General features: G+C 44.5%; 1 protein-coding gene across 1 annotated transcript; it reads left to right on the forward strand.

The window, feature by feature from the left end:
* Window positions 1-7263: 7263 nt before the first annotated feature.
* On the forward strand, window positions 7264-18565 carry ACTR5 (actin related protein 5). Its single transcript, XM_065645707.1, has 9 exons — window positions 7264-7647; window positions 8702-8931; window positions 9882-10051; window positions 10900-11117; window positions 11460-11642; window positions 14256-14378; window positions 14914-15053; window positions 15956-16088; window positions 17511-18565. Exons 1-9 carry the CDS (start codon window positions 7264-7266, stop codon window positions 17766-17768), a joined length of 1839 nt encoding a protein of 612 aa, XP_065501779.1. The 3' UTR covers window positions 17769-18565.
* Window positions 18566-18810: the final 245 nt, after the last annotated feature.

An 18810-nucleotide genomic window follows, 5' to 3' on the forward strand; every position in this document is an offset into this window, starting at 1 on the left:
GCGGCACAACCGCCCGAGCGACGCGGCCGCGGCCCCGCCCGCCCCCGGCTCCACCCAGCCCAAATCGGGCGTGATTCCGGGGTCAACCCAGGACCCCCCCAGCGCGATGCCGGAGTCAGCCCCGGGACCCCCCCGCCGTGATTCCAGGGTCAGCACCAGGACCCGCCCGGGACTCCACTGGCACGACCACGGTGCCAAGACCAGACCCCCCGGCGTGATGCCGGGGCCAACAAAGGACTCCTCCAGCGTGATTCCAGGGTCAGCCCCGGGACCCCCGCCGGGACCTTGGTGGCATGACCCCGGGGTCAAGCAAATACCCCCCCGGCGTGATGCCGGGGTCTATCACAGGACCCCCCGGGACCCCGCCGACGTGATGCCAGGGTCAACCCTGGGACAGGCGCGGAGCTCCGCGGCGAGGAGGGGGCGGCTCCCCGTTCTTCCCTCCCTCCGCACCGCACAGGCGGGAGGCGAGAGCCCGTCCGGGGTTGGGGGGACCGGGTCCCGGCCCCTACGCGGCCCCGGGAGGGCGGGATTGCTGACCCACACGGGAGCGGGCTGTACCCCGCTGCGGGGCCGCTCCCCCCGCGCCGTGACAACAGCGGCTGTAACCGGCCCCTCAGCATCTGCCCTAAACACCCACTTCGGCAAACGGAGAGGAAACGGGGCGTCCCCGAAAGAGAAGGACCATACACCAGGGTCACACTCTGGGCAGAAGGACAAACAGAGATTTCCTCGGCAAACAACTGAGAAACAGCTTGCTTTTTTTTTTTTTTTTCTCCTCTAAATAAAGATGTAGACAAACAAGTTTTATTTAAGAGCTTACTGCTCTGGACAAATATTTAGACACACAGACTTCAGGGGATGGGAAGGGAAAGACAAATAAGCACAAACAAGGCGTGCTTCATAATTAGTGCAGGTTGGTGTAACTGTTACACAGTCTGCGCTTGCAAGACTCCGGAGAGACAGGACTACTTCACACCAGGAGCAGGGACAAAGGTTTTCACAAGCAGCAACGTGCTGTTTGGGATGCAACTGCCCAACTCAGTTCCTCATTTGAAAAAAAAAAAAAAAAAAAAAAAAAAAAAAAAAATTCTTGAGTGTGAGCATGTTCAATATCCACTAAAGGGTTTAATTATGTCTTCTTAATTGAAGGTAGGCTTGTTTCATTTGTTAGACTCAGGTGCTGAAAAATTGTTTCCTACATTGAGAACTCCAAGAAGTGCTAATTGCAGGATGAGAAAAATAATCACTGTGCTTTACTACAGTAAGAACCGATCCTGGGAGCTATTGCCTTGATGTTATTTGTCTGAAATCAAAGAGGGCATCACTGGTGCTGGTGTAGTGCTTGGTCCTTATGAAAAAGGAATTCATCCCTCAGTAAAGCAGGAGGGGAGCAGAGTACACACCCAAGCACTGGACGAGAGGCTGGCTGCTGCCATCCATTTAATATTTAGCCAGTCAATACTGTTCACTCTGAAAGTAGCTGTTGGGACCCGAACACGTTGACTCTGTCTTAAGTAGGTTTCCTTTTCAGAGCATTAACCACCCTCTGCCGAGCTGCAGTGGCTCTCACTGATGCTGAGTGGGATTGCTGCTAACGTTCGTGGGACTACCTGCTTTATTTCCACCCTGAGGTGGTTCTCCGAGCTTCATCATTCTCTTCCAGTTTGCTGACATCTCCTCGCCAAGACTGAAGCCAACAGCCCTCTGCTTTCCAGCCTCAGGGAGCCCAGGATTTTCACAACTTTTTCACCCAACAAAACAAACAGCTGAGCCATGTAGATAACCAGAGAGGATGGCAGCAGTTGAATCCTCAAGACATTAGAGATCTGGAGCAACTGGGTGACAAAGTTCCAGGTGAGAGAAGAAAGCATGGTGCACAACAGCTGTGAAGAAAAGGAGGAAGAAAATAGTCATGGCAATGATGTTTTCAGAAGTGGTTCAGTTTTCAGTAGGATATAAAATTTGCAAGACCATGAATGATTGTTCCCTTCCCTCACCCACCCAACACAACTAACAAGCCTTGCAGTATAAGTATTATGTCCTACAAAGGACAAGTTTAACCCCAGTTCTTCAAACTGCTCAGTTCACATCAATACTCGTGTATGTGAAGAGCTCTAAGAGAATCAAATGTTACCCTAGGCAAGCCCAGGCTCATTCATTAGCATCATTTCTCTAGCCTTGGAGCAACACAACAACAAAAAAATCTTACTACACTGGCTTGGTACTGCTTTGGTGGTGTTAATAAGGCCAAAAATATTTGACTTGAGATATTTCTGATTCCATGCTAAAGATCAGCTTCAGGGTGTGTCAGTCAAACAACCGCAGCAGCATCAGATGATACCAGTCCTTAGCAATCCCAGCCTAATAAAGGTTACTGCTTCAGCACAGCTGGTGGAAGTAAGCGTGACGAGTACCTCAGTTGCTGCAATTCAAAAATCCCAGCAATGTGAGTAGACAGGACTGTGAATAGAGATAGTGTAGGCACAGACCAGCTTTCCCTTCTGAGCCCCTTCTGCAAAGGAACATACAGTCAAGGCATAGGGGAAAGAGAAGACACAAGACACTAAGCTCTTCCACTGCTTCAAATTTATATCTTTTGGGATTTGTATAAAGCCTAAGAGGATTGGGACTGCTGTGTTTGCATAAGACTTCTGGCTTCAGCTCTTTTTGAGCAAGTGAAATACATCTAGTTTTTAGTCACATACTGTGTAAAAAACCAAAGCTGTTTTTTAAAATACATAATATCAGCCACACATACCAGGAGAGTTTCTATAAAGAGTTGAGCTAAACTTCTTGTCTTAGAGGAGGAAAGGCTGAGGGAGCTGGGTCTCTTTAGCTTGGAAAAGAGGAGACTGAGGGGTGACCTCATTAATGGTTATCAATATGTAAAGGGTGAGTGTCATGAGGATGGAGCCAGGCTCTTCTCAGTGACAACCAATGATAGGACAAGGGGCAATGGGTGCAAACGGGAACACACGAGGTTCCACTTAAATATGAGAAGAAACTTCTTCCCAGTGAGGATGCCAGAGCCTGGCCCAGGCTGCCCAGGGAGGTTGTGGAGTCTCCTTCTCTGCAGACATTCCAACCCGCCTGGACACCTTCTGTGTAACCTCATCTGGGTGTTCCTGCTCCGGCGGGGGGATTGCACTGGGTGAGCTTTCGAGGTCCCTTCCAATCCCTGACATTCTGTGATTCTGTGAATAGGTAGCAATTTTCACTGTTTTAAATTCAGTTCTCAAGGACTTCTTAAATATACATATATCTTTAAATACATATTTATACATATGCTTATACAATACACTTCTATAATAATTATTCTATACAATTTTGTGTTACCTCTACCTGGTCTACAACAGGAGTCATTTCAAATAGGGGAGAGAGGAAAAAAAACCCCTCCTGTTAGTCATTAACCAAGCAGAAACCAATCTCGCAGCTTTCTCTCACCCAAGAGGCAGGGAGTTGGACAGAGGTGAAAAATATCAGAGCTGAGGCACAAAAGCAGTAGATATGCAAAGAGATGTTGTGGTCGCTCTACTCACCATCACGATGTTACAGAGATTGCTTTTCTCAGCATGGGAAGGTTTTATCCTCTGGCTCTGAGACCAGTTATCTGAGATTGCAGCAAGAAAACTTTGCTTTGGGCTTTTTGGTTTCAAATTCAGATAAGCAGGTTTGGGCCTTGGTTTTTCCAGAGATCTACTAGATTGCACCTCCTCTTGTGTTTCTATACTTGATGTGTCATTCTGGTTTTCTTCTTCTGTAAGCTCATCCTCAAATTTAGAGTCAGAATCAGGCTCGTCAGAAGATTGTTTCTGTGTTTCTTCTGCACTAGGCACCTGGGCTAGAAATACATTTTAAAATAATCAGCAATATACTGGCAACCTGACTTTTTCCTCCATAGCTACAAGCCTAGGATGTTCTATCCAGAAGCTTTACAAGTTCTTCTGAACCTTTTTCAACTGATGTAAAGGATTTCCAAGCCCTGTTTATTGTAGAGGCAATAAGAGGCCTGTACAAGTGTTTGATTTTAACCAATTAGCTCTTAATCAGCAACTATATTAAAGGAGGAGCTGAACAGCACAGTGCTCCTTGCTTGTACCTACCCGTAAAGTAGCATAGAATAAGTGGGTATGGCTGAATTAGTCAGGAAGATATTAAAATGAATATTCTTTTATTTTACTTTCTTAAGACTGATTGATGAAATGCTGAATTGTCTATTCCTATAAATACACTAGTATGGAAAAATTTAGTAATGTGTGTAGTCATATTTATTAAAATGCAATTCAGAGCATTTGTGTAAATCCTTGGAAGCCTGGTGCTAACAACAGTCACCTTAGGGCCAGAAATAGTGAAGGTAAGTGCAGCACATATAACCTAAAAACATCATTCAAGGCATCAAGATGTTCCAGAGTTACTCCGTCCAGGCAAAAAACCTGATACTCAACCTAAGTGTAAGTATGCAGCATAGCTACCTTTTACCTAAGAAAAATATTTCATTCTGCTCTTCAGGTATCAGTAGTAAGCTCTGCCGGTGCTATTCAGGGTATTTGGTATCATTGTCACAACCTCTTACAACCTGTACTTTTAATAACTATGATCGGTTACCTGCAAGAGTGTGCTTGAGCATGTGGAGGGAAGGTATTTTAGTGCTGCAGCAAGCAGAGGCTGTTATGAGCATCAGTTGTGTGCTAAGCCTGCAGAAGGAGGGCCGAAAGTTGAAAATGTGGCACGCACACCCATGCAGGACAGGAAAGGAGGGAGGAGAACAAGGCTCTGCTGCGGCGAGTACCTCCTGCTCCTCTGCTGTCTGCGGGTCCAAAGGAACCGTCTCACTCTCGCTACTGCTTTGGAATCTATTATAGGACTGAACACCACATTACTAAGCAAGAACAGAGGGCACCAAATAGAAGCAAAAGCTTGCTGAAAGTCAAATTTTGTTCTTATTTTCCTTCCTACAGCTGTTCTGCAAAGGCAAGATCGCTGCTTTTGAACTTACGATGGATTCCTCAGCTGGGATTGCTTTATGCTCCAGGATTAGAGCAAACTAGCGAGGCTTTATCCTCATGAGTACATCAACAAGCCTATTATTAGCCTAAACCAAAGCCTGTTATTAGTTACTGACATGCTAGAAGTAAGAATCAGTGACAGATTGCAAAGAGGAGTAAAATACACAAATACATGAAAGTGCATTTCTTCCTTCAAAAATTTTCTATCGGCCTCAGCATTGATTAAAGAATCACTTAACAGTTCCCCCAGTAACATCTCCGCACCCCCCAGAAAAGGGAAAAGTGTAAGAGAACCACAATGCCAGAGTTTAAAAGTGTACAAGATGAGAGAGTTAGGTTTGCTTTCTGGGGGATTTTTTAAATATATATTTACAAAAACTATTTGTCCTTCGCCTTTCTCAAGTTAAATTACCTCTGAGAGAAAGGGAGAGGGTAAGGAAGAACAGATGACAGCAGCTTGTTGTCTTATAAGTGTTTCTAACAGGAAAGCATAAAAATTGCAATTACGTTTTCCATATGCTACCAACAGTACTAAAAACCCCTTTAGTTTCTTTCTATGAAAAGTGGCATTAGCCTAAACATGAAGCTACCAGATAAGGTCTTTATGCAGCAGCATTTTATCTCATCAAGTGCAGAACTTACCTTCATTAAGTTGAAGCTGTAGCCAGATAATCATTATGATCAACAGCATTACAAATGGCAAACAAAGCCAGAAGAAAAGAAGAGGAAAGGTCAGCTCATTCACCAAAGGAACCAGCGGATACTTCATGGCTCGCTTCAGGTTGCACTAAGTTTAGCACAGCTCGCCTGCTCCGCTTTGCTAACTGGCTTTTAATAACTCTTGTTGCATCACTGTGTTAATCACAAGACCGCTGATATACTCAGCCCTGTGCTCCGCGGAGAGGGAGTAATAAGGATTAACCATGGGAACTGAGAAAACATCTGATTCAATTGTCCATCTTTCAGTTGCTATTTAAAAGATAAACACAAATTAGGAAGCTTTCAGGGCTTATGTTAAAACAATAGTTAAAGGTACATTTATGTCTCAGATATAGGGGAGATAACCAAGAACTTCAGCCACTTTGAAACTGGGTAGCCAAGGTTACTTTTGAGAAATCAATAAAACAGAATCAACCCTGCAGAGGGTGACTAGCTAAAAATTACCTCTCCTAGGTCTTCTTATTTTACATGGAGCACAAACATGTCCCATATTAACATGGACTCTGTTATTAGCCTACTCTCTATGTTGCTATCTATTAGTTAATCCATTAGGAGAATAAGCCTTTGTATATTTTCATTACCTTTCTATCTCACTTCCCTCCAAGGAAGGCAAGCTAGTATGTTTCATAGGACATGTGTCTGTAAATGTATTGCTTAATAGTAAAGGAGTTCAGTAGTGATCAGAGTAGGAACAGATGCGACTTTGGTGACTTGATATTCATCACACTGCTAGTTTCTCCTTCAGTAAAATAAAACCATTATCTATCGTTTACCTCGCAGGGGGTTGTTCGGCTAAATTAATTGTTTGTGTAGCTCTCGGTAAACCTTAGACAAGAGCAGCTCTGTAAGTGCGCATTATGAGCGATTGCATGCATTTAATGTTCTTGCTTCTGTGCACGTGTTTGGTTTCACGTAGTTAACAGCGCCTTCGAATGAGCCTTTTAATCCCAACATCTAAATGAACTTTGCAAATTCTTATTAATGCACGTTAATAACACCCCTGTGTGATGAAACAAAGCTATTATCCCGACTTTGTGCTTTGGGTAAACACGTGAGAAAAGCCATTAATGACCCCAGCTTCAAGGATGCTAAATCTTTGCAATCCCCACGTCGCGCAGCGGGGGCTGCAGGCCGGTGGCGCTTCTGGAGGTCGGGCCGCTGGTGGTTTGTCTACAAATGCAGCGGCAAGAGCGACAGAAAGGCGCAGAACCCAGCAGTTGTGGTCTCTTCAGAAGGGTTTGGGCTGGAAGGGAGATTCAGAGCTCCCCCAGTGCCCCCCCTGCCATGAGCAGGGACATCTGCGCCAGCTCGGGTTGCTCAGGGCCCCGTCCAGCCTGGCCTGGGATGTCTCCAGGGATGGTTCACCCGCCACCTCTCTGGCCAACCTCTTAGTCAGGCCACTGGGACACCTCAGGGCCCGCCTGGCCCTTGCCCGAGCGGTTCGGTTCGGCGAGCGGCCCGCCCGCCCCGCCGCAGCCCGGAACCCGCGGCGCCGCCCGCGTTCCCGGCCGGAGGGAGCCGTGCCGCACGCAAGATGGCGGCGGCCCCGCGGGTGTTCGCGTTCCGCGACGCGCGCTGGGCCCCGGACCCGGTGCTGGAGCCGAGCGCGGCCGTGCGGAGCCCGCAGCCGGTGCCGCTGGTCATCGACAACGGCTCCTTCCAGACGCGGGCGGGCTGGGCCTCCCCCGACCCCGCCGTCCCCGCCGAGCCCCTGCTGCGGTTCCGCTCGCTGGCGGCGCGGAGCCGCGGGGCCCGCGGCGGGGCCGGCGCCGAGACGCAGGTGGGCAACGACCTGGGGAGTCCGGAGCCGCTGCGCTGGCTGCTCCGCTCGCCCTTCGACCGCAACGTGCCCGTGCAGCTGGAGCTGCAGGAGCTGCTGCTCGACCACGTCTTCCAGCGCCTGGGCGTCGCCTCGCAGGTACCGCCGGCCGGGGAGGGGGGACCCCGGGGCGAGGCCGGGAAGCCGCCGGTTGAAACCAGGCCCGGCCCTGGGTGGGGGGCTGAGGAGAAGGGAGATGTCTGGAAATGGGGCTCCGGCGTCGTCCTGCTTGTTGACGGACGTTGTGTTGTCCCTTCCTCGCAGATACAGCCTGGGGTGATGGGCCCTGAGCAACCTGGCGTGGTGGTGGCAGAATCGCAGGGTGGTTGGGGTTGGAAGGGACCTCTGGAGATCATCCAGCCCAACGCACCTGCTGAAGCAGGTACCCTAGAGAAGATCACACAGGAACGTGTCCAGGCGGGTCTTTAATGTCTCCAGGGAAGGAGACTCCACAACCTCTCTGGGCAGCCTGTTCCAGGGCTCTGTCTCCCTCCCCAGGGGCGGCTTTTGAACCTCGTTATTCGCTTAATTTCTTCTTAGTTTTGTGGTGAAATGAAAGCAGGAGGATACAGCTGCAGGGCAAGAGGTTCGGACTGCAGCGTCTTGTCAGGCTGTGGCTGAGAACCGGCGCCCAGGATCAGTTTTGAGAAGAATGTTAAACATTACTGGTTTTGTACAGTGCCCCTATATAACAGTGCTCATTTACCTGTTTCATATACCTGAGAGTTGAGAGTTGTTCCTCAGACCATGAAGCCTTTTGCCTGTGTGACAACACCCGTTTGAAATCTTTACCTAGTGCAGAAATGAAACTTCACCAGTTTTCATTCACACTTTACCTCCTCACTGCACAGATTTTGGTTACTTAGATTTTTAGTTATTTATATATGCTTCAGAAAAATCCATTCTCCTCTAGCTTTAGGATTTTGACCTTTGGTTGAGCTAACATTGGAAGCCCTGCATGTCAAGACTACTTTTTACCTCCTTAAGCACTAGCTATAATTTACTTTGTATGATTAATAGCCTGCACATAAAGTGTTTCTCATTGCTGTTTTGGAGGAGCTCTTGCTGATGTTCAAAAGAAGAAGCAAGGATAAGTATCCCTGGGTGTTTCCTTCATACCTTTATTATTTTTCTTTTCTCTTGTCTCTTACAGGGTTGTGTCGATCATCCAATTGTTTTGACAGAAGCAGTCTGCAATCCTCTGTATTCAAGACAAATGATGTCAGAGCTCCTCTTTGAATGTTATCAAGTGCCCAAAGTCTCCTATGGCGTAGACAGCTTGTACAGTTTTTACCACAACAGAAAGCAGAACTGGCCCTGCAGTGGTTTGGTGATATCCTCAGGTTATCAGTGCACGCACATTTTGCCAGTCTTGGAGGGCAGGTGAGTTCTTGGTGGGTTAAGAACGGTTCAGCCTCTCTTTGTCAGTCATTGACTTTTCAGTGATATGAATACCCACTCCTCTAGTATGGTTTAGTGTTAGAGTTAGGTTATTGTTGGACTCAATCATCTTGAGGGTCTCTTCTAACCGAAATGATTTTATGATTCTACGATTCTGTGATTCAGTATTTCAGGTAAAAGCTCTTGTCAGGTCTTCATTTATACTGACCAGTTAAAACTAGGTCTGCAGATTTTGGTAAGTTCTATTGAATTTTGAGTTGAAGAAGCAGTGCTGTGCTTGTATTTAGTTACTATTCATGCATAGGTCTGTACTTTCTAAAGTAGAAGGGGATATCTGCCCCAAGTAAGATCAGGCGTTAAAAAACATATACTAGGTTTGAAAGCAGCTTTGGGACAAAATAAAGTGCTCTGTGAGATTTCTGCAGTTCTTGAGGCTTTTATCATTCTGACTATGCTGCTATGTTGCTTTTTTTTTTCCTTTTTTTTTTCTTTTTTTTTCCAATCCTTACTGCAGGAAATGGCTTTATTGTATCTGATAGGTGCTTCAGATTTTCAAGGGTAACATCTGACCAGGGGTGAAATGTTACAAAGGTTAAATGAACTACTTTTAGCTCCACTAACCATCACTTCCTTCTTAAAATAGAACTTTTTCTTGCTGTAGCCAAAATTATGTAATGTTTGATTTTTTTTTTATTTCAAAGCAGAACAGAGCCTTTCAGAAGGTATCTGCAATAAACAAAGCAATGATAATGCTTGTTCTCTGATAAAGCAGGTGTGTTAGATTCTCTGGTAACTGAATCTTGAAAGATTTATCTGTGAATATTCAGCTGTCTACTTGTCCATATTAAATAATACTGGGGAGAGTAGGAGGTCTGGTTTATGCCGAACTTGTGGATCTCTCCAGTCACGGTTGTCTCTCTTTGCATTTTAAGGTTGGATGCTAAAAACTGCAAACGTATTAATCTTGGAGGGTGTCAAGCAGCTGTTTATCTCCAACGCCTCCTTCAGCTGAAATACCCGGGACATTTTGCTGCCATCACTCTCAGTCGCATGGAGGAAATACTGCACGAGCACAGCTACATTGCAGAGGACTATATAGAAGGTAAACCCAGCTGTAATTTACCACCAGGTAGTGTTCATCCAAACTTAGTTTTGTCCTCTATATCCCTTGTTCTCAAGTTGGCTGGTATTCTGGCAGAAATACTCTACTACTATTTTGCTTTCTTTATAGTTGTTTTTCTGGTAATCTACCTCATGGGAAATACCTGACAACAGTTTTGAAGTTAGCATTAAGACAGAAACAAAATTACATTACCAAAACAAATCTGTATTAGTTCAAACTTCTCTGTGAATAAAATTTGGGATTATTTCAGAGGAAAATAATTTTAAAGGAGTTTATTGTATTAGTTACTTTAGTCTATACGTGCAACAGAACATTAAATTGGTTAGGATGATTTCTGCATCTGGCCATGTTTCTTATCTGTTTTAAGGTTTCCCAAATCGCAAAGGACACTTCTCAAACTTTTTATGAATTAAAGAAGTTTAAAAATTTCCATGGTAAATGTCATCTTAAGTAGTGGCTGAAAGGAAGTGTTTTCTTAAATTTGTCACTTATGAAAGAGCCCATGGGAGTCCTTAGAAATGTGTGAGAACTCTCCCTTGCCTTGGGAAGAGAGAAGAGACATTAACGTGCACTTTCCAATAGTTAGTACTTTGTGTTTTCTGTGTGCTGGGGATCAGAGCACTGAGACCCTTGTGCACTGAGTGTGTGACTGGAAGAGGGGACCCTGAGGGGGCAGCTAAATACGGGAACAGCTGCCAGGAGGTGACAGAATTCTAGGCTGGATCATTGTTACCTTCTTCCTTCTCAGTCTGAACTTAGTGCGGAGTGCGTGCAACATACAAACGATGATTTTCAGCCTGGCAAAACATTTATTTTGCTTTCAAAAGAGCTCCAGAAGTGGCGGTCCCCTGAGTACTATGAGAACAACGTGCACAAGATGCAGCTGCCTTTCTCGAACAAGCTGCTAGGAAGCACTTTGACGTCAGAGGAGAAGCAGGAGCGACGGCAGCAGCAGTTACGTCGCCTTCAAGAACTCAATGCACGTCGTCGAGAAGAGAAGCTGCAACTTGACCAAGAGAGGCTGGACAGGTTATTATACGTACAGGTAATCAAGGCAAAGTTCTCTGTGTGATCTTTTGGGAGAAGGGCAGGCTGCCCCTGGAGCTTTATCAGAAGGTCATGCATCACTGTAAAGAAACTATGTCTGTCCTGTGTCTTTTCTGATAGGAGCTTTTTAAGGTTACTTGGAGGATAAAAGGGAGAGATTATTGATGCAGAGAATGCTTCCATATTCTGAACAGTACTTCCTTTGCGAAATATTTTGATGCTGCCAAAGCGTGCACGTCATGATATGTAGTAATGAAGGCAAAGTGTGTATACATGCACAGCTGACAGGTAGTTGATTACCCTGTACTGTTCATCACAGCTAACTCTGATCTGCCTGTAGGAACTTTTAGAAGATGGTCAAATGGATCAATTCCACAAAGCTTTGGTGGAGTTGAACATGGACTCTGCAGAAGAACTTCAGTCTTACATCAACAAGTTGAGCCTGTCTGTTGAACAAACGAAACAGAAAATCCTACAGGCAGAAGTCAATATCGAAGTAGATGTTGTGGACAGCAAACCAGAGGTATAATGTTTTCACCAAGTTATCCTCCTCTTGTCTAGGAGAGAATTAAGTTTCTATGCTTGAACATGTGCCCCTTCAGACTTTCATTGATGAGCTAAGCTTTTCCTTTAACACTTTGCAACTCATTGTTAATGACACTGCAGAAAGTGACAGTTTTGATTTCATAGTGTGCCTGAAATCAGTAACCCTTCTTGTGCTGTTCTGCACTGTGCTCTGGGACATATCTTATATTTGATTCCATGTAGTTCTAAGAATAATCTGTAGGTTTCCTGCCAGTAGTTGAAGTATACAGTTATATGAAATCAATAAGTTTCCTTAAAAGTTTCTTGCTCATCTTTAAGAAGTTGGCAAAAAAGAAAATAGCCGTAGTGGGTCAGAGAAGGTACCGCTGGAGATACCGCTGTTTCCCTTTTTATATACTCCTGGCAGCATCTGCCAGCCACTGTCCTTACTGAAGGTTGACTTGCTTAGAGCATTGTAAATGCAACAGCCAACATAATGGTTTTGTTCATACTTTAAACCAACCTCTAACTCTGCTTTTGCATTATTTTTGGTGAAATAAGTGGGCCTGGTATGTTAAAGATATTTTTTTCCAGTGTCTGACAATGAAATGACATGGAGTTTTAAGTGGTTATAATCCTTAAATGTCTTTAGCATTGTATTAAAGATAGATAAGAACCTCTCAAGCTTTTTGTTAAAAACAGTATTTGTTTTCCTTTCTGTTCTTCCCTTTCAGGCGTAGAGAACTTTATGGTAAACAGCTAACATTTTGCCCTCATTTTGGCTCTCTTTTTTTGGTGCAGTGAAGTAGCAGGTTCTATTCTGTTTCCTTAACAGTGAAAGATTAATTGCTACACTTGGTTGTTGGACTTGTCTTGAAGATGAGAAGTTTATTTGTTTGCTTTGCTAGACACACAGGCCCAGCACATAGCAGCTGCTGCTAAGAGATGGTCTAAGGCTCTTTGTGCATTTACCTGAAATTGCCTTTTAAGTCACATAAGAGCTTTTTTAGTTATATCAGTCTTTGCTCAGGAAGAGGTAGAGAAAAACAGAAAATTGAAGCATAGAAGAGATTGGTGCCAGATAGAGGAGTTTGTGTCTTATATGGAACTTGAGATGTAGCCAAAACAGTTATAGCTGGTATCTTCATGGTTATATTTTGCCTGTCCTTAACAGGAAAGTCTCTTTTGTTTTGTTTTCCCGTCCCACGCAAGTAAGGCAGGGAATTTAATGGTAATTATAAAGCAGGTAGAGGTGCTGGGAGCGCACCAGTCAGAATGACTGTTTCAACCCAAACCCAAGGTAGATCTTGGGTTACCATTGTGGTAAAGAAACCTTCTGCCTTTTGGCAGAATAGAACGTTCCAGAAAGAGATCACTGAAAGACTGTCAGCTCCTTGTAATTTTGCCCCGTGGTTGTGCCCAAGTTCCAACGTGTCTGTTTTGGATCCCGTGCTCCTCCTCTTTTCTAGGTGTAATCTCAGACCTTGGAATGAATCAGCAAGGCTTTTTGTTTGGTCTGGGATTTGCGGGAGAGCCTGCAATTATCACCGAAACCATTTGTGAAGATAGGCGGTCCCTCTGTGGCCTTGTGAAGGAGACTAAATGCTGATTATGTTGTCCTACGGTCTGTGCCAACGCTTCAGCAGAGTTCTGTGATTCTTTCTGTTGCTAGGTTTAAGACACAAAAGGAAATGGATTTTAAAAAGCATAAGTGTCGGAGAGAACTTCAGGGATTACTGTTTGTTTGCTCTAACAATGAACTTCAGCTTGAGTAATTGCTTGGTTTGGAAGTGGACCTAAGCTAGATACTTCAGAATGTATAAATGATTTAGCTTTTTCTCATCCTGATATTGTTTGCTAGACATTGCAACAAATGTTTCAAGTTTAAAATAACAAAAACAAATCCGTAGCAACAAAATCCCAAAGGTAACATTGTAACACAAAAGTAATGGAGATAATTAAAGAGCTGTTCCTACTCCTCAACAGTGAAGTACTGTAGGATTTCCAGTGATGCTGCTCATTGGGAAGAGGCTTTGGGAGCATCTTCACATCTCTGTAAAATAGAAGGGTTTTTAGTATATCCCGAGTGCAAACGCTGGGTGGTTGAAACTGTAGAAGATTGTGTGGTAGCTCTGTAGCTAGCAAATATTTGTTTTCCAGTCCCACACAAGCAAGGCAGGGAATTTAATGGTAATTATAGAGCAGTTAGAGGTGCAGGGGATGCACCAAGTCTTAACCAATTTTAAAAGCTGTTTTATTAAGTTTCAGTGTGTTATATTTGGACATGGCTGGCTAGGATCCTGGCAGTCAGCCTGTTGACTAAGGCCTTTAATTTCCGGGGTGGCATCATGATAAATTTATTGAAAAGTGTTTTATTTTTATATTTTGAGTGAATGTCTGTCTTAACTCCTGTTTTCTAGGTTGATCACCATTTGAGGTTTTTGTCTTCAGTGCTGAAGAACAGCATATTTGCTTTCAGACATGTTGAAGAGTTGAGATTTGAGAGAATTGGGGTTGAATTTTCCAAATGTCACCAGAATTAAAGGCATATATGTACTTAGCCCGCCTGTTAGCCCGCTAACTTACCTTAACATACCTTCTCTGTTTCCAGACTCCTGATTTGGATCCATTAGGCAGTGAACAGTCACTGGAGGATGTGGAAAGTATTAATGAGTTTGAACCTTTATTTGCTGAGGAACAGCCTGAGGTTGAGAAGCCTGTTGCTGCTGTGCAGGTTTGATTTCTATATCTACACCTTGTGTCAGAGGTTGCTGCCTACTGGTTGTCCAGCTGGTCTGCTGACATTTCTCCAAACGCAAACATTGTTTGTCTGCTCTTGTAACAGCTGCTTAAACTATCTGAGCAGGACATTAAGAGAGGAGAAGTCCTTGCAATCTTAGCTGATTGTTTAGAGCATGAATATGCCCCCTTGGCTCACTCTGCAGGCAGCTCCTGTTGGAGCAGAGCGGTGTTGTTAGGGAAAAAAAGTCCTGCTCAAGTTTTTTTGTGTGTGATCCTTACACAATTTCACAGCCCAGTGGACCCAGCTTTCAGTTGAGCCTTAAGACGGAGTGACACCAAACAGAATAAAGTACAGGAAAAGTCCGGCTTCCTTGGCTTTTTGGAACCTTTTACAGTGTGGCCCATTCTCTGTGAGAGCATTACCATCTGTTTTTTGTACAGAATTGTTTGGAAACTTTTGATTATTCTAGAAGATTACTCTTCTTTAACATAATTTCCCACTGCTTCTCAATCTCATCTCTTTAAAGCCCGTGTTTAACCTGGCTGAGTACCACCAGCTTTTCCTCGGCACTGAAAGAATCAGGGCGCCAGAGATTGTCTTTCAGCCATCTCTGATAGGAGAAGACCAGGCTGGTGTAGCAGAAACCATGCAATATGTCCTTGAGAGGTGAGTTTAGAAAGCTACTTGACACTTAATTCAAACAAGCTGGTCTTGTTCTGATATCAGCTTTTGCAATACTGGTTACTTAACAATAACATGAGAAAATATGTTTAAATAGTTATTTTTGGTGGGATTGAGTATTGCAGGTTGGACACGTCTTCCTGTTCTGAAAATGTGTAACTCTGCTTGTCTTAAGATAGTGGTCTCCAAACTTTTCTGACTGATTACCCCATCAGTAAAAAACTTTAGAGCATGCACCTCCAATATATGCATATTTATAAATTACATATAGGTACTACTGAAGTAGCATATGATATACATTTTAAAATGTACACAAAAACAGAAACTAAAAAAGGATGAGATAAAAGGTGAAATAAACACTGTTTGTTTATTTATTAATGGTACCAAAATACCTTTTTCCTGTACCCCCGTGGATTTTCTTGCACACACCCCACTTTGGAGCCCCCTGGTCCAGCTCGTTATAGGGAGAAACAGCAAACCCTTGTAGATATCCATCCCTTGAAATGACGAGCTGGCAGTCTCTGGTTTTGTGAGACCAAAATCAGGGGTGACATTTTTAAGTTATGATACGGGTACACTTGCTGGACAACTAGTTCCAGGCAACTGAGCATTAGCAAAGTGTCGCCTGTGAACTGTATGGATGTCCGAGATTACATTTTCTGAAGTGTAAGAACTCCAGCTCTACTGAGTTGTTGATTTATGGGGTACAGTGCACAGAGTGCTTTAAGGATTTTCTTCCATCACCACTTGAGTTTCCAGAAAATGAACACAGGTTTTCATGATAGGGAAGAGAAGGAAGTTTATCAGAGGGAATCCTGAAGACAAGGCTTAGTTCGTAGGGAGAGATTTCCTTGAGAAGGACTGAACTTGGTTTTTCTTCCTTGTAGGTATCCAAAGGAGCAACAAGCTATTCTTGTCCAGAATGTTTTTCTCACTGGTGGAAATACAATGTACCCTGGACTGAAAACAAGAGTCCAGAAGGAACTGCTCGAAATGAGGCCATTCCAGTCGTCTTTTCAGGTACTTGTATTGATGTGATGGTTACGTGAACAGTCTGCTCGTCAATGTTCAGCAGTAGTTCAGGTTGGGAGAGGTACAGCACAGGTGTACTTAGGGCGTGGGAAGGGAGAGTGGTTTATTACAAGACACTGAAAACAGCTGTTTAGACCTGAGAAAATGAAGGTTAAGCAAAGATACTGCTGCTCTTTCTGAAGACATCAGAGAGAGCAGGGTAGATGGCTTGGAAAAGGAAAACCTGCTTCAACTAAAGGACCAAGCACACACAAACATGTTTGGCTGGGAATTTGCAGATTGATTTCTTAGGATTGGGACAGTTACTGTCTGGAACAGACAACCTTTGTTAGGAGTAGTTGCTGGGAAAAACTCTACTCACTTCAAAACTAAGTTATATATTCAATTTGTTACATATAATGACTGTCTGGGACAGTAGCAAAAGAAATAGAGTGAGTATCTTACAAAACTGTGGTCCTTTGCTATAGCAGTTTTTAGTAACAAGCGTAGTACAAGGTGGGCAAGTCCCAGAGTTTGCCATGAATTTTGTAAGAAGACTTGCCAGAGTCCCCCTTGCTGTTCTGAAACCACCTTGTCGTCTTAAGTCTACTAACTTCTTGAACAGAAAATCAGGTTATAAAGTGGGGAGAGAAAAAAAAGTGATTCCACAAGCCTTGTTTGCACTTATTGTAGGTAGCTGTGAGCCAGGTGTGACTGACAGAAACTTTGAGGAAGGGTATGGCTTGCTAAGTTTTGAATGTGTAACTTGTCTCTGTACGAAGAAAATGAGTGTGTTTTCTTCTGCTTTTAATGTTACTGCTCATAACTGAGTAAGAGCTTCCTTCTTGCCATTGCAATGCAGTTGGTAGTGTGGTCCTGGCAGAAATCTGTCACTTCACAGATATCACACATGGGATTTACACAGTGTCTAGTCTAGCAAGCCAGTAGCTGAACCAGAAAAACAGTTTGTGCTACAGTAACAGGAATAATCTGAATGGAAGTATGAATCTAGACCAGTGGAAAGAGTACACGTGGTCTTTTCTCACATACAGCGATTTCTTAGCCTGTGATATTCCTCCCTGTTACTACAAGCAGGGAAGAAGTTTTGCTGGAGCACTTGATATCGTTTTGTGGCACCACCAACTCTTCCAGCATTGGCTCCCAGCTGTGAGGGCTGTTGGCTGTGAATGTGATGCACCCATGTGCTTTCTCAACTGGTAGAAACACAACAGGCTCATGGAGAATTGATCTCAAGGTGAAAACACTTCAAACCCATTCCTAACATTACTCTTCTCCAGAGGCACTGAATAATCAGCTCACACTAGTGAAATCCAGTCGTTTGTGTCACATACTACTGTAATCAGGGTTAAAAGGGCTTTTTTTTCCTCCTGTGTTGAATTGACACTGCTGTTCTATTTTCCTTTCCTCCAGGTTCACCTTGCTTCCAGTCCTGTTTTAGACGCTTGGTATGGGGCCAGGGATTGGGCAGTGGAATACATGACCCGTGAGGAAGGCTGGATAACCAGAAAAGACTATGAAGAAAAAGGAGGAGAATACCTCAAGGAGCACTGTGCTTCAAATGTCTACGTTCCCATTCGCCTTCCGAAGCAGGCCCCACGGGCAGCAGAGGCATTGGCACCGAGCAGAGCGCTGACGTCCAGCACGGGCAGCCGTGGTGAGCAGCTGTAGCACCGCGCCTCGCTCACAGCCCCTCGGGTGGAGATAACAGCGCGGACAAGAGCCACTGGTGTGCAGTGTGAGCTGTGTACGGAGCGCAGACCCCAGCGTTGCCTCGCTGGCTGCTCGGAGAGCGCTAAGCATCTCGTTCCATCACCTGAACAAGGAGGACGAGCCCCGCCAGGGTGTCAGCTGGCGCTTTCAACACTCGGTGCTGCTCCCGCATCACACAGGAGGATGCAACAGCAAGGAGGAACACAACAGAAGTGCATTCCAGAGAAAAGTACTGTCTTGCAAACTTTTGTAACAAGATTCAGGTTTTTTTGAGAGTATATGTTTTACAGCTTTTTAAAAATGTAATTAAAATGGACTGGTTTTGTACTGCTTTTATCGCACGATGCAGAAGTTGGGTCCGGGCTTGTACCAAGCGAGTGAGCCCAGCAGGCGTCTCCCTTGCTCGTCGCAGTGAGTATTTGTCGGGACATGGTCAGGACACTTCTCCTGCTGCTGGAGGCCGGAGGGGCTCATCCCTGCCTCCTGCACTCGCGTCAGGTTTGCTTTCCTTCCTGCTACACCCTTTTTGCTCAACCACTGCCAAATAAGCAGTGGGATTTCAGATACTTTTGGACTTAATTTATGTCAGTAATAGTAACATCTTGGTTGAAACTGGAGACCTGGTCACATAAAGCACTGTGTGGCTATAAAGACAGAACCCTCCATGAAGCGTGGTCCAGAAGGACAGCCAAGACTTGTGCCGTCCTTACATGGTTTTGCAAGAGCAGTGGCTCAGCAGGGCAGCTCTTGACTGATGGGACCTTTCTATCAAAAGTTGTTTTAGCAATAAAACAAACTTTTTGCTTTACTGCTAATTTACGTGTTTCAGTGATTTGACCTCTTTAAGGAGTACTGCAATAAGGATGTATTTGATTGGTTGTACCTTGCTGAAAAATGCAGGTTTGCAGCCAGGCCCCTGTTCTCTAACTTAAATTTGACTAGGGATGCAGTTCTTGCTCTTTTCTTTTGGGAAAGAATAAACGATACTAAATGCTGAACT

This window comes from Caloenas nicobarica, chromosome 15 (assembly GCF_036013445.1).
Source record: "Caloenas nicobarica isolate bCalNic1 chromosome 15, bCalNic1.hap1, whole genome shotgun sequence".
In the NCBI taxonomy this organism is placed as follows: Eukaryota; Metazoa; Chordata; class Aves; order Columbiformes; family Columbidae; genus Caloenas; species Caloenas nicobarica.